General features: G+C 43.6%; 1 protein-coding gene across 2 annotated transcripts in view; it reads right to left on the bottom strand.

Annotated features, from left to right (window-relative positions):
* Positions 1 to 11,535, bottom strand: part of STK26 (serine/threonine kinase 26) — a gene marked incomplete at both ends in the record, with an annotated part of 47,501 nt that extends 35,966 nt beyond the window's left edge. For both annotated transcript variants that reach the window (XM_084258122.1, XM_084258123.1), the window contains one exon: positions 11,494 to 11,535. In XM_084258122.1, the coding sequence (XP_084114248.1) occupies positions 11,494 to 11,535 (42 nt within the window). The remainder of the gene's footprint in view (positions 1 to 11,493) is intronic.
* Positions 11,536 to 12,961: the final 1,426 nt, after the last annotated feature.

Raw genomic sequence — 12,961 nt, 5'->3', positions numbered from 1 at the left:
TGCCAATCCCCATCTTCACTCCTGACCAAATCTGCAACTAACTGCTTCAGCATTTTAAAGAATGAACCCATTTTCTCTACACTCAGGCATATCTTTCTCTCTTTAGGCTCCCATCATGCCCCACCCCTCCATTAGTCACCAAGGTCTGTTAGTCTTCTTGAGTGGCTCAGGGAATGCTCCCCAGACTAGCAGAGCAGCTGGGAACTCATTAGAAATGCAAATTCACAGAGCCCAGGGTAGACCTGATAAATGAGGAACTCTGAAGATAGGGACCTGCCCATCCTTGTTTTACAATAGCAAGCTCTCTATGTGGTTCTTAGGTTCAGATGCCTGCTCAAGTTTGATCATCACTGCCCTAGATCAAACTCGAGTGAAGTAAAGCCTGGACTATTATAATACTTGTTTATTATATCCAGCCTCCCACTTCTCTACCCCAGTCTGTAGGGTTGGATGCTTAATGCAATCTTCCAAAATCAAAAAAAAAAAAAAAAAAAAAAAGAAGAAGCAAACAACCCCCCCCCCCTTGCTTTCATCAATTCACTTTCCTGCTACCAACCATGTTGCATACTGAGTTCAATTATTATAAAAGTCTCAGTCTGGCATTCTCTAGGCCTTTCATAATTTGACCCCAATATAGTTCAGGCCAGGAAGCACCTACACCAAGCCTCTGTTAAAGAAGGGCCTTTGTGGGGCCTCCCTGGAGGCGCAAGGGGTTAAGCACAGCACTATGACGCAATCCGCAGCCTCTGCAGCAGCTCGGTAGTTCCATCCCCGGCCAGGGAGCAACCCACATGGCGCAGCAGACCTCTCCTGTCTCACCTGCTGCTCCCCGCAGCAGTGTCTTTCAGCCAGCCTGCCTGTTCTGTTCCCCACTCTGTCTCTGGTGAATCCTCTCACTGCCCGCCCCCCTCCCCGGCATCTCCGGCCTGTACTCCAGCTCTTGTATGCATGAATAAATAAAACCTTTTTTTTTTTTAAAAAGAAGGGACTTTGTGCAGGCCTTTTTTGTCTTTTCTCCTGCTTGTCTCCCAAGTCTCTCTTTTTTTAAAGATTTATTTATTTATGCATACAAGAACTGGGGTACAGGCCAGAGGTGTGGGGGGTGGGAGGATACACCAGAGACAGAGTGGGGAACAGAACAGGCAGATTGAATGAAACACACTGCTGAGGGGAGCAGTGGGCGAGTCAGGAGAGGTCTGCTGAGCCACGTGGGTTGCTCCCTGGCCAGGGATCGAACTCATGCTGCACTGGCTGCGAATTGCTTCATAGGTTGCGTCTTAACCCCTTGTGCCACCAGGAAGGCCCTCCCAAATCTCTTTAAGGGTCTTTTGAAGGCTGCTCTGCCTAGAAACATCGAGGACTGCAAGGGTAGAAGTGCCAGGTAGAAAGGTGTTCTGTCAGCCAATGTCCCTTCCTCACTCCAGTCTTTATTGGAATGTTTCTATGTTAGTTTCTCTCTCACTTGGGATCCACCACTGTTGTTCTGCGTTGTTAGATTTCTGAATGTCCCGTCTCTCCAGTTACAGTATAAACTTCCTGAGATCAGGGCCTCTCTTATACTTTATTTGCATCTCAAAGATAGGCATCAAGCACTGTGTCCTACATGAAACATGCCTTCCAACTTTGCTAACAATTTTCTAGTTTAAATCGCATCCAGTTGTTTCATGAGGTCTAAGTGTGTAAAAACATTCAATCTGGATCACCCGTGCCCATCTTGGCAAAGCCCAGTATATTATCACTTAATATAAGCACATAAGGAAGCCTCAGAGCTAAGTTCAAACAAAGGTTTTGAACTAAAACTAGAGAAACAAACAGGACCCAAATTAATGAGTTTGCTGCTCTTCCCAAGGGGTCAGTAGCACTAAAAAGCATACATGTGAAATATGCTTCTTTCCCTAAGGCTGCCAGACTCACTGACTGTAGTCTCCTTAACCACAAGAGGTCAAAGTTCTATTTTCTATCCCCATACTTAGTAGCATGTGTGCATGCCTTACTGATTGGTTTCTTTTGTGCTTCTGCTTAAAGTTAAGGCAGGCAGCAGGAAATTGAGACCAGGGAGTCTAGAGGCTTTCCCAGCTCCAGTGGGCAGCAATAATGATGAGGCAGAGGCTTTGGGAAGAAATTATTACTTTATGGTTTCTATTGGCTCAGCTCGCCAACATTTTCTTGCTTTTATAACATCTTATGCTCTACCTGATATCTGTATTACCCATCCCTTCCCCAGCACCCACTGCTGTGTTATTTATACTATACAGCATCAAGCAGTTAAGTCCTAGCTTAATATAACATACTGTAAAGTGATATGTCCCAAAGCCAATGGTTTAATGGAAAGCTGGGGGAAGGGGATAAAAAGGCACTAACAGAACAACTCAAAAAAATGCATTTTCAAAGAAAATGCTGGATGCATCTAGATGTCCTTGAAGTATTTTCTCCACCTGCCAAAAATTCACTCCTAGGATTGTATTACCAGGCACTATTGAAACCTGGTAGAGTAATTCACTAGCATGCTTAGAAATTCCCTAACACATCTAGTGTGGTATGGATTTCAAATCCAGTAAATCTTGATTAAGTTGATACTAGGAAGCTGTTTCTATAATTCAAAGCAACTGTTACTCCTGGGCTAGACACTCTATTGTTCTGAAATAAACAAACTGAAAGATCCAGTGATGGTTGATTTGAACCCTACTTTTTTCAGCCCTTTGCATTTTAAATTGATAGGGTTTTATACGTTTTTGCTTTGTTTTCAAACAGCTAAAAAGGGGAGAGGGCAATCAAACAAAAAAGACACTAAGAATACACAAGCTGTTACAAAGATCATAAAGAAAGACTGATGAATTTTTTCTATAAACATTATTCATGAGAATAAAACAAAATCAATGCTTGGATTTCCTCAGCAGCACATTTTTTAATTTACTTGACCAAAGAGGAGGAAAGTGGACACTTAAAAGAAAAGAGTAATTTAGAATATTTTCACCTCTTTTACCTACACTGTCCACAACTTAGCTTACTCCTCAGAAAGTATACAGCACAATTTTGTTTGAATACCCAAAGGTATACATTACCAATCACTAATCTGATATTTTAGGATACAGATCATTCTACCCCATGATAAATGATAGAAAAGAAAGGCCTGCGGGCTGCTGCTGGGGGAGTGCTGTCTAGAACAGGCTGAAGGCCAGTCCCCAGCACCAGCCTGTGTTTCTACCCCAGCAAGGTGCATGCTGGGAGGGGTGGTGGGGAGAGGCAGACAGGGATAGGGGAGGGGGATAAGCTCTGCCAAGCACTGGGTTTCCTGGCTTCTCTGAATGTACCCTTCAGGTGATATTACTGAACCCCATGTGGTTGGAGGCGGGAGGGGCCACCAAGAGGATGAGGAGTAGTGTTGTACTGTTTTGTTTATAAATCCGAAGTTGAAGGCATTTTCCTATTGATTATTGTGTCATAGGATTCATAGGATCGTTGAAAGGAATTCCTAAATATCTTTATAAGGTGTTTGACAAGGATTAACTTAAAGATGTGCTCCCTACTGTATGAGAAATGTGAGAAACGTGTATGATAAGATGGAGTGAAAATTTGAGCTGTGCGTACTTTATTGACTTCTGTCTTTTTAAAGTGAGTCACCTTACTACACTCCTCCAGAGACCTTATATTATATATGTCCCTTTGGGGGAAAGTCTCTGTGTCTAAATTGTGAGAAATGAAAAGGACTTACAAGCAGTGTTAGTTTTTGTTCACCTAATTCCATTTTCTTTTCTGAAAGGAAGATGAAAAATCATCTTTATTCAATGCAATCTGATGAGCTATGAAGAAAATATGATGTGACATATAAAAACTGCAAGAACTACCACAAAAAATAAGTTTATCAAAGTTACAGAATAAAAGTCAATGTGCAAAAAGTCAATTTTACTTCTTCTATATTGTTGTACCCAAAATTTTGAAATTGAAATTTTAAAGTCAATATCATTCACAATAGCATCAAAATTATGAAACAGGTAGTCATAAATATGAATAAAGTGAATGATAAGAGCACCAAAATCTATAAAACGTTACTGAAAAAAATAAAGACCTAACTAAATGGAGAGATGTATCGTGTTCATGAGTTGAAGAGTCAATATTGTTAACATGCTAATTCTCTCCAAATTGATATCCTGACTTAAGGCAATCTCAATCCAAATTCTAGCAGGTATTTTATAGACATGAACTACCTACTTCTCTTTCTTTGAATTCATGATTTATTAACCTTTTCCTACCATTGTGTTTTCCCTTCCTAATTCCATTTTCTAGCCACAAATTTAACTAGTAAAACCACCACTCTTTCAGAAGACGCAACTCGGTCAAAAATTATCACCAAGCTGTCTGAAATAGTACCACTAGATTCACTTTTTAGAAAGGCATTATTCCCTGTGAAATGGCAACATTTATGGGAGAAGTCACACACTGAGCTAATAATCAAAAACACCTTAATATGAATGAAATGTATCAGATTCTCTCTACTGTGACAGCTGGAACAGGAAAGTAAAGATGTTTCCTAATTTTACTTATTTTTCTTACATTTGATTGGTGCTTAAAATTTTTATTATTAAATTGACAGCCATTTGCAGGAAATTGGTATCACTAAAATATTGGTTCTTCTGATCAGAAAGTTTATTATACCCCTTCTAATAATTTCTTTAATTTCTCTTAATATTCTGTTTCTAGTATAGAGGACTTGACTATGTTTTGTTAGCTTTATTCCTTAATAGCTGGTGGGTTGGTTGGTTTGTTTTGAGGGTGGGTGGTTGGGAACAGAGGGAAGGAACAGGAGGTTATTTCTCTCAAAGATACAACTTTGTCTGAAATCAGTCCTACTTACTAGGAAAGCGATGAGGCTCCATTTTCCCCTGAAGGCCTTGGAAGGCAAGATAATGAGTGTCTGAACACCTTATTGGTTACAGTATATTGTGCTAGACATATTACATATAATGCATTAAAATAATTTTAGTAAGTATAAAAGTCTACATTGTGCACACATAAATTAGCCTTCATGATCTGCAAGAATGCAAACATTACATAATATATTTAAAGAAACAGAATTGCGAAAAGTTAGAAATCTAGTCTGTATTGCACTCATCAGCCAACACTTTTACAAATAGTTTATACCTAATGGTATATAAAAAAGAAAAGTACATGGTCCTTGCCTTCAAGAAATTTACAACCTCGTTGGGAGACAGGTATAACATACATAATTAGAGGAAATCTAAGGCAGTGTATAAATCAAGGACTGGACCGTCTGCTACTGACAACAGATCTAACAGGCACTTGGACATGGGAGAGATTTCTGTAGTCTGAGACATTCAGAGAAAGTTCGATTGGAAAGTAAAATGGAGATTTGAAAATCATGTAGGATTTGGTCAGTCAGTGGTTACTGAATTGTAACTGGCATGGAAGAGCAAACAGGATTTCTTGCAAGAAGCAATCATAACTAAGTATATATTTGTAGAGAGGAGCCAGATAACAGAAAGTCTGGAAAGCTGAACAAAGGACTTTGGGTCTGGTGTTAGTAGTGGCGTGTGTATGTGAGTGTGTGTGTGCGGGGGGAGGGGTGGATACAGGATTTCAATAGAAAAATGTGGGTTATCAAGTGGGAGAGATACGAGATAATAACGTTTTCTCGTGATTAGCCCAGCATTGTTTTGCAGGATGAAGTGCCCATATACATCATCACACCTTTCATAAAGCAGCGCAAAATATATTCCACAGATGATAGTTAATTCATCCTAATAACATTGCTTTGAGGCAAAGGAAATGCAGCTTTTATTATTCTCCATTTTGTAGATGATTTGCTCAAGGTCACTGAATAAATAAATGAAAGGCAGAATTTAAAAAACACAGTATCACAATGTTCAATGGCTCCTAAGTACCAACTAATTTATATTCTCTCATTTTCTATGACTCAAGCAAGGGAAGTACATGATGGACCTTTATGGAGAAGTGCCTTTTCAAGACCCCCATTTGTGTTCATGGCACATGTCCTACCATGTTGAGTACCTGTTTACTCTCCCACAGCCCCTAGCCAGGACCTTCCAACTACCTCCAACCCTCCCAGCTAAGAGTTGTCTTCAATATCCTGTTTCAGCTGCTATTATCGTTAGCATAGTCAACATCTGGTATTAACCACTCATCAAGAAGTATAATTGTTTGGTTCATCAGTGCAAGGTGATGCTTTTCCTTTCCACCTCAAATCACCAAGTTCCTTCAGAAGGTGTAAGGGAGGGCATCCCTGGTGGCACAGGGGGTTGGGACGCAACCTATGAAGCTATCCGCAGCCACTGCAGCACAGGTTCGATGCCCAGTTGGCCAGGGAACAACCCATATGGTGCAGCAGAACTCTCCTGTCTCGCCCGCTGCTCCCCTCAGCAGTGTATTTCAGTACTTCTGCCTGTTCTGTTCCCCACTCTGTCTCTGGTGAATCCTGTCACCTCCCACACCTCTGGCCTAGTACCCCAGTTCTTGTATGCATAAATAAATAAAGCTTTAAAAAAAAAAAAAGGTGCAAGGGATAGATAAGAACTCCACATACTAGATTGTGGTAATAAACTAAATTCCTTCTCTTATTTCGGTTTCATGATGAAGGTTCAAGAATTCCCTGTAGTTAGTCTCCTTCAAATTCTGACACACCTCATTCTCCCATGCACCTGAAAGTCACCCTTTTCTTACAAGGTCATCCTCCACTTTTACGTCCTTCCTCATCAATGTTCTCACTTCCACAGTTTCTCTCTGGATTCCAAAATGCGCCTTCTTTGGTGGCTCCCATCCTTCAATTTCAAATAAAAGGACTTGCATAATGTAAGTGCTCAGGAAGTGTCTGATGATTGACTAACAAGCCACATCCATATCTTCAAACACTTGCTGGGGGTTTTTAAAAACAGCTTCCTTGCGTTGAGATACAAAAAAAAATACCTATTTAATGTGTGCATTTTGAGGACTTTGGACATACACATGCATCTGTGAAATCATCACCACCATCACAGTGACCAACATAGAGCTCGATTTTACTTTTGTCATTCCACTGTCACTGCAAACTTCAAAAGTCTAGAACAGAAATCATTAACTTACTACCAGATCTGACTCTTCCCCCAGACTTTCTCATTTTTTTCAAATGTACCATAATTAACCCAGTTCCCCATATTCAGCACCACAAAAATGCTTTTATTCCTCCTTCTGTAAGTGGGAAAATATTAAATCTGGTAATTATATTTTCTTCATAGTACTAAGCACATAGTACTTGTATTACCCAGTCAATCCAAGGTCAACTGCAGCTTACACAGGAATGTCCCACTGAAAGACTCATTAAACTGCCGTAAGTCTCTCAGTTCCTCCACTTAATCTATTCATCCAATCTTGACAGTCCTCTTCCTATACATAACTTTGTTCTATGAGTCTGCTTGACTCAGAAAAGTTTAATGGCTAGTCCATTCAAGTACAACCAAAATCTGGACCCACTCAAATTCTCCAATTTTTCCTCCTATTATGTCTCTAGAAGAATTTTAAACTCATATTCCCCGCGATTTTCTCCTGCTTTCAAAGATTGTGAGTGCACAACCACACTTGTACTTGTAGTACAGCTAATTTGTTGCATTACACGCCTTTTTCTAATTAAGCCTCATCAAATCCCAGAATGTCATCTCGTCTACACCATTTCTCCATCCAAACCACTTCCTTCTTCTTGAGAGACAGAAATAAGAAAAAAAATAGTAAGTGGCCTTCCTTTACAAAGCCTCCGTGAACACACAGCAATCCCTAAAGCAGCGCTATGTGTTATCCTGATGCTGATACCTTTTTCCAAGAAGGAAAAGGGCAGCCCAGTCCATTATGGAAATGATCTGTCTCGCCTGTTCACTTTACATGCCTTGCCTAAGATATTTCGCTGCTTGAAAATGCCCTCCCCAGTGTGGACCCCAACAATCTTTTGATGTCAGTTGCCAAGTCTTCACCTCTGTCAATCAAAAGTTTCTATTGTAGAGCAAGTATCACACGGATCTTGCATTATTTGATATTTCATGTGTCAGACAGAACTCACCAATAAAATTTTAAGATCTTTAAGGGTGAAGGGCATGTGGTATATTTCTGCACACTTCCCAGAAACCAGTAACTGGGCTTACCAATGCAAGGCCAAGTTCTACCCTCTTAGATAAAATTCTTCAATACAGTGTACATTAATTCTCCAATTTCATTTTCCCTTTACATCTCAAATAACAACCACTTAAAAACTCCACCTTGATCATATTTAAAGATACATGAGGCAAATTTCAATTTTTTAACAGGAACCAAAAAAAAAGTCTTTCCCAAGAGGCATACATAAAGGTTATCTAACAACAGTTGGAAGATAAGTCAACATTTAACTTTATTTTCCCAGTTTCATTTTATAAAAGATTTAAGAATCAATTTAGGATACTTGTCTTCAAAGAGGAAGTATCTTAAATGCAAGAATGATTTATAAGTGAAAACTTCAAAGAAAAAGCATGTCTTAAATCAGTAAAGAGCAAATAGTTGAGTGGAAAGAAACAGGTTTATTATTTTCTTCAAAATTGTGCTTTAAATGTTATTCAAAATTTTAGCTCCTGGTATGGAAAATTCCTTTAGTTATATACAAAAAAAGTAAGTACAAATTAAGTACCAAAAATCATACCCTCAACATTTGATGTAATATGGCAAAAATGTTCATTACCACAATATTAAGAAATATCAACAGTATGAGTTTGAATAACTAATTCATAAGGAAGAGTTTGAACTGGACCAAATCCTGGGTTTTCTTTCGTCACTCTAAGTTTCTTTTCTATTTTAAACTAGTGGCAACAGAAATTTCTTTGTTTCAAAGTCAGGAATGCTGGAATTCTTAAGTGATAGAACAGGTAGCTCGACTTCTACTTCACGTCTCTCCTCAGGGGGAGAAAAACACTGTGGCTAAAGTAATTTTGTTTTTATTCCTGGAAAAATCATCTTTTCCATCAATCTTCATAATTCTCTAAAATAAACTGTTAAAAAGTTATAGGCCAGTCAGGCACTTCACCATGATTTGTGGAAATCGTATAGAGTAATTTCAAGAACACATGGCTAACTCAAGTTTCCTTATTTCTCTAAAGGTCTAAAAGCTGCTTCTAAAGCTAACAAAACTCTGGGAGAATTTTACAAGTACACGAGATATTTTTGCATCTCATCTGCAATATTTTTGAAGAAGAGAATAGTAAGAGTACTTTAGGCCCAAGAGTCACTCTGCATGCCATCAAATTTATTTTTGGGGTACTGTATGATTTTAACTGCGGAAAACTCTGGTATTGCACCAAAACCCTAGGAGCCACATCTACAAAGAAGGTGGAAATAAGTTAAGAAGTTACCATCCCATAAAGGCACAGACAACAAGAAGTCACTATTCCTCTCTTCTTTTGCTTATATTGAGATGATTGCTCGACCCAAATCTGGTGGTTCACAGTTATTACAATTTGGGAAGGGATAAAGTAAAAGGCAGAATTTGGAATTTCCAATATGTGATTCACATTCTAAACCACCTTAATTAAAATTTAAAAATTCAAGAGAGGAGCAACTCAGATAATGAAACAAAGCAGGGAGCAAGAAGCAATACTTAAGAGCAGGCCGTTCCAAAACATATAAATCAAATAAAGACAAATCAAATAAGGACCGGAAATCACATATGGCAAATAAAGTTGAGACAAATGAAATAAAGACCAGAAACCACTTTCTTCTGGGCACACACAGAGTTCCCCAGAATCACCAACTTGAGGAGCTGGGAGGCACTGTGCTGTGCTGACGCAGGCATGCAGGCGCGCACACAATGGAGCCAGCAGCATGGAGGCCCTCACAGACACAAACTTTACATCTGTAAAGTTCCATTCTCCATATAATGGCAAGGAGAGCGTGGTGGGAACTTCTGCACACTTTCTTCCACATCAGACAGATCAAAACTGTAGTTATTATCGAAAACTACTAACACTCTTGATACCATCAAAGGCAGAAGTGAATGAATGGGGTGTGGGGTAGGGTGCAGGGGGAGAGAGGGAGGGCAGGAGGAGCAGCCTGAGAAGTTTGAGGCATTCACTAAAGCTTGAATGGATTCACCTTTAAAATAGCGCTAATATTTTTCATTTTCCTCTTTCTTCCTCTCTGTTTTATTAAATACACACAAACTTCCTGGGACGCCACAAAGTTTGCTCTGTGTTCAGCCAAAAGGCCTGGTGCTAAGGACCCAGGGGAGTCCCAGGATAGATCTATGACCTACACAAATGGTCTCTTTGGGGAAAGTATATTTAGCATCACTTTTTACATGCAGAAAGTGCATAAAGTATGATCAATTACTTTGAAAAACTGAAAAGAAAGAGTAACTCCATACATCAATTAGTAAATTGAGGCCTGGATCCACAGCTCTTTGATTTCTACTAGAAACATAAGTTGTCTATTTAATACTCTAAACATTGTTTCTACACTTGAAAAAAGTCTGCATTCACATTTTCAGAAGATAATAAGAGACTGCGGCTTTCGTGTTTCTAGCCTCTGACCTATTCATAAATGGGTTGTTTAGGCTATCAGGCACAGGAGAAAAACACACACAAACCGCAGCCGTGAATACTTAAAAGTTAGTGCACTTGGAGAACATCGAGTACGTAAGCCTGAAACAGACGCATGTCCAACCACAACAGCAAAAAAAGCAAAAAAAGCTTATTTCTTCCTTAGTAAAATGGAAATACAATAGTGGGTGACTGAGTAGATGTCGAGTAAGAAGTTGGGTCTCACGCTGTAGTCCCTTGTCCAGGACAAAAAGCTTCTTTAACCACATGCAACAGTCTTATGGGAAAGCAGGGGGAGGGGGCTGGAGAGCCATCCCCAGGGCGCCTGTAACTTAGGACCCTGCATTTCTCACGCTACACTGAGGGCTGGACCAGGTGGGGGAGCAAGCTAGAACTTCGTCCTCAAGAAGCAGCACCAAAAGAGGAAAAGCAGTCACCTCGCTAGTCGCTGTACGCACACAGGAAGAGCCCAATTTACAGTTGCCACCGACACCCCCTGTCTTGCTCCGCCCCAACTTACGTGTGTGTGTGTGTGTGTGTGTGTGTGTGTGTGAGAGAGGGACGACTAACGCTTTACCCCACAAATCCAGAGACACCTCCCTCTGTCCCAAGTGAAGTCCTCCCACTTCCCATCCCGATCGAACCACGCTCGGCCGGCGCAGGTGTCTCGCTCTGGCCTATTTTTAAGACCAGCCCCCCCCAACCCCCGCCATCCCCATCACGTCGCGCCCCTCCCGCCTCCCCAGAGCGGTGTACACTGCAGCCCAGACGCCCGGAAACCCCAGGAGCCCTCCTCTCCCGTCACCTGGCCGGGGAGCCCGGCCCTGCCTTCAGGGGAGCCCTGGGGCCGCCTCTGGTCGCGGGGCCCCGCGCAGAGCGCGCCCCGGACTCCCCGGCCGTCACGTGGGCGGCCTGGGCGGCCGGGCCGCCTCACCTGCATCCCAGGCACTTGGACGGCCACCGGTGAGTGGGCCATGAAGGCGACGGCAGCTCCGCTGGGCTGGGGGGACGGTGGCGCCTGGGGCTCCGTCTGGCTCCTCCTCCGGGGGTAGCTCGGCGGCCCTCCCAGGCTTTTCGAGCCGGGCCTGGAAGGACACACAGAAGTGGGGTGACGGGCCGGCGGTGCGCGGCCCCCGGGCGGGAAGAGGGGCGGATCGCGGCGCAACTCCCTGCCCGGGACTCAGTCTACCTCTCCGGCGCCCGCCAGCCGCTGTGGCCGTGGCCGCCGCTTGGGCTCCTCCTCCGGAATGCGGGGCGCTGTGTGTGGCGGCGGCTGGGACCTGGGCTCGAGTGATGCCGCTCGTCGGCGCCTCGCCGCTTTAGGAAGAGGAGGTGGAGGCGCCCCAAACACCCGCCCGCTCGCCGGGCCCGGGAGGCGGGTGGGGGCGGGTCCGCTGCTGGCCCTGCCCCCGCCCCGCCGCCGGGCGCTGTCGGGACCTCCGCGGCTCCCCGCGGCGCAGGGCTGGGGCGGGGGTGGCCGCCGGCCCAGAGGGCGACCCCACCCCCACGCCGAGGGTAGAACCTGGTGACGGCGGCGCCCGGAACACTGATCGGCCGGGAGAGAGCACCGAGGAGTTTGGGGGACGGGGGCGTGGGGCGGGAAGGGGGGCGTCCCAGGACTCGGCCACGTTGCAGCCCGGCGTGCGAGGCCGGAGCACGCGCGGACTCGGCGGCCGGCGTGTCGAGTTGAAACTTGGGGAGTGCGAGAAGTACTTCTCGGCTCCCCGACCTGGGGGAGGATAAGGTCACAGAGAGCTGCGCGGTCAGTAGACCCCCCCCCCCGCCCCCACTCTTTCCCGCCCTCGGGCCCCCGGGGTCTCGGGCCCAGCCGCTGGGAGGCGTGGCCGCCCGATGCCCCGCCCCCAGACCGGCCTCAGGTGACTTAAACCCGAGGCTGCCCCTACCTCACGGACTATCAGCTGGTGGGGGACGGCCAGACTGGGGCTGCTATTCACCTTGAGTTCCGCATGTGTAAGAGAGAGGGAAATTGGAAAACAGATGATACACCGGCAGAAAAAATAATGAGGATAATAGAGGCCTGGGAAATGAGATGGGCTCATTAGCAGTAGATATTATTGAACTCAGCAGACACAGCAGTGGCTTCAGCAAATCCCTGCCTCCACCCCATTTAAAGTTGCATGCCAGGAGGAAGAGAAGTTCTTCTGAGAGTATACCCTATAAATAGCAACAACAGTAACAACGATAATAATAGCAATCACGGGAATCTCATTATGAGGTCTCCTGTGGGAACCCATATGGGGTTAATCACATTTTAAAAAGTGTAATGTCCAAGTGCCACTTTAGAATGAGGATGAAGTTCCCTACCTTGTGGGTTGTTATAGGTGTGGCCCGATACAGTGCTGGGGCTCTAGTAGACGCTTGATAATGTTTCTCTTGTTCCT

This window comes from Talpa europaea (assembly GCF_964194135.1).
Source record: "Talpa europaea genome assembly, chromosome: X".
NCBI lineage: Eukaryota > Metazoa > Chordata > Mammalia > Eulipotyphla > Talpidae > Talpa > Talpa europaea.
The sequence above is the reverse complement of the archived record's forward strand: the minus strand, read 5'-3'. Positions and strand labels throughout refer to the sequence as shown.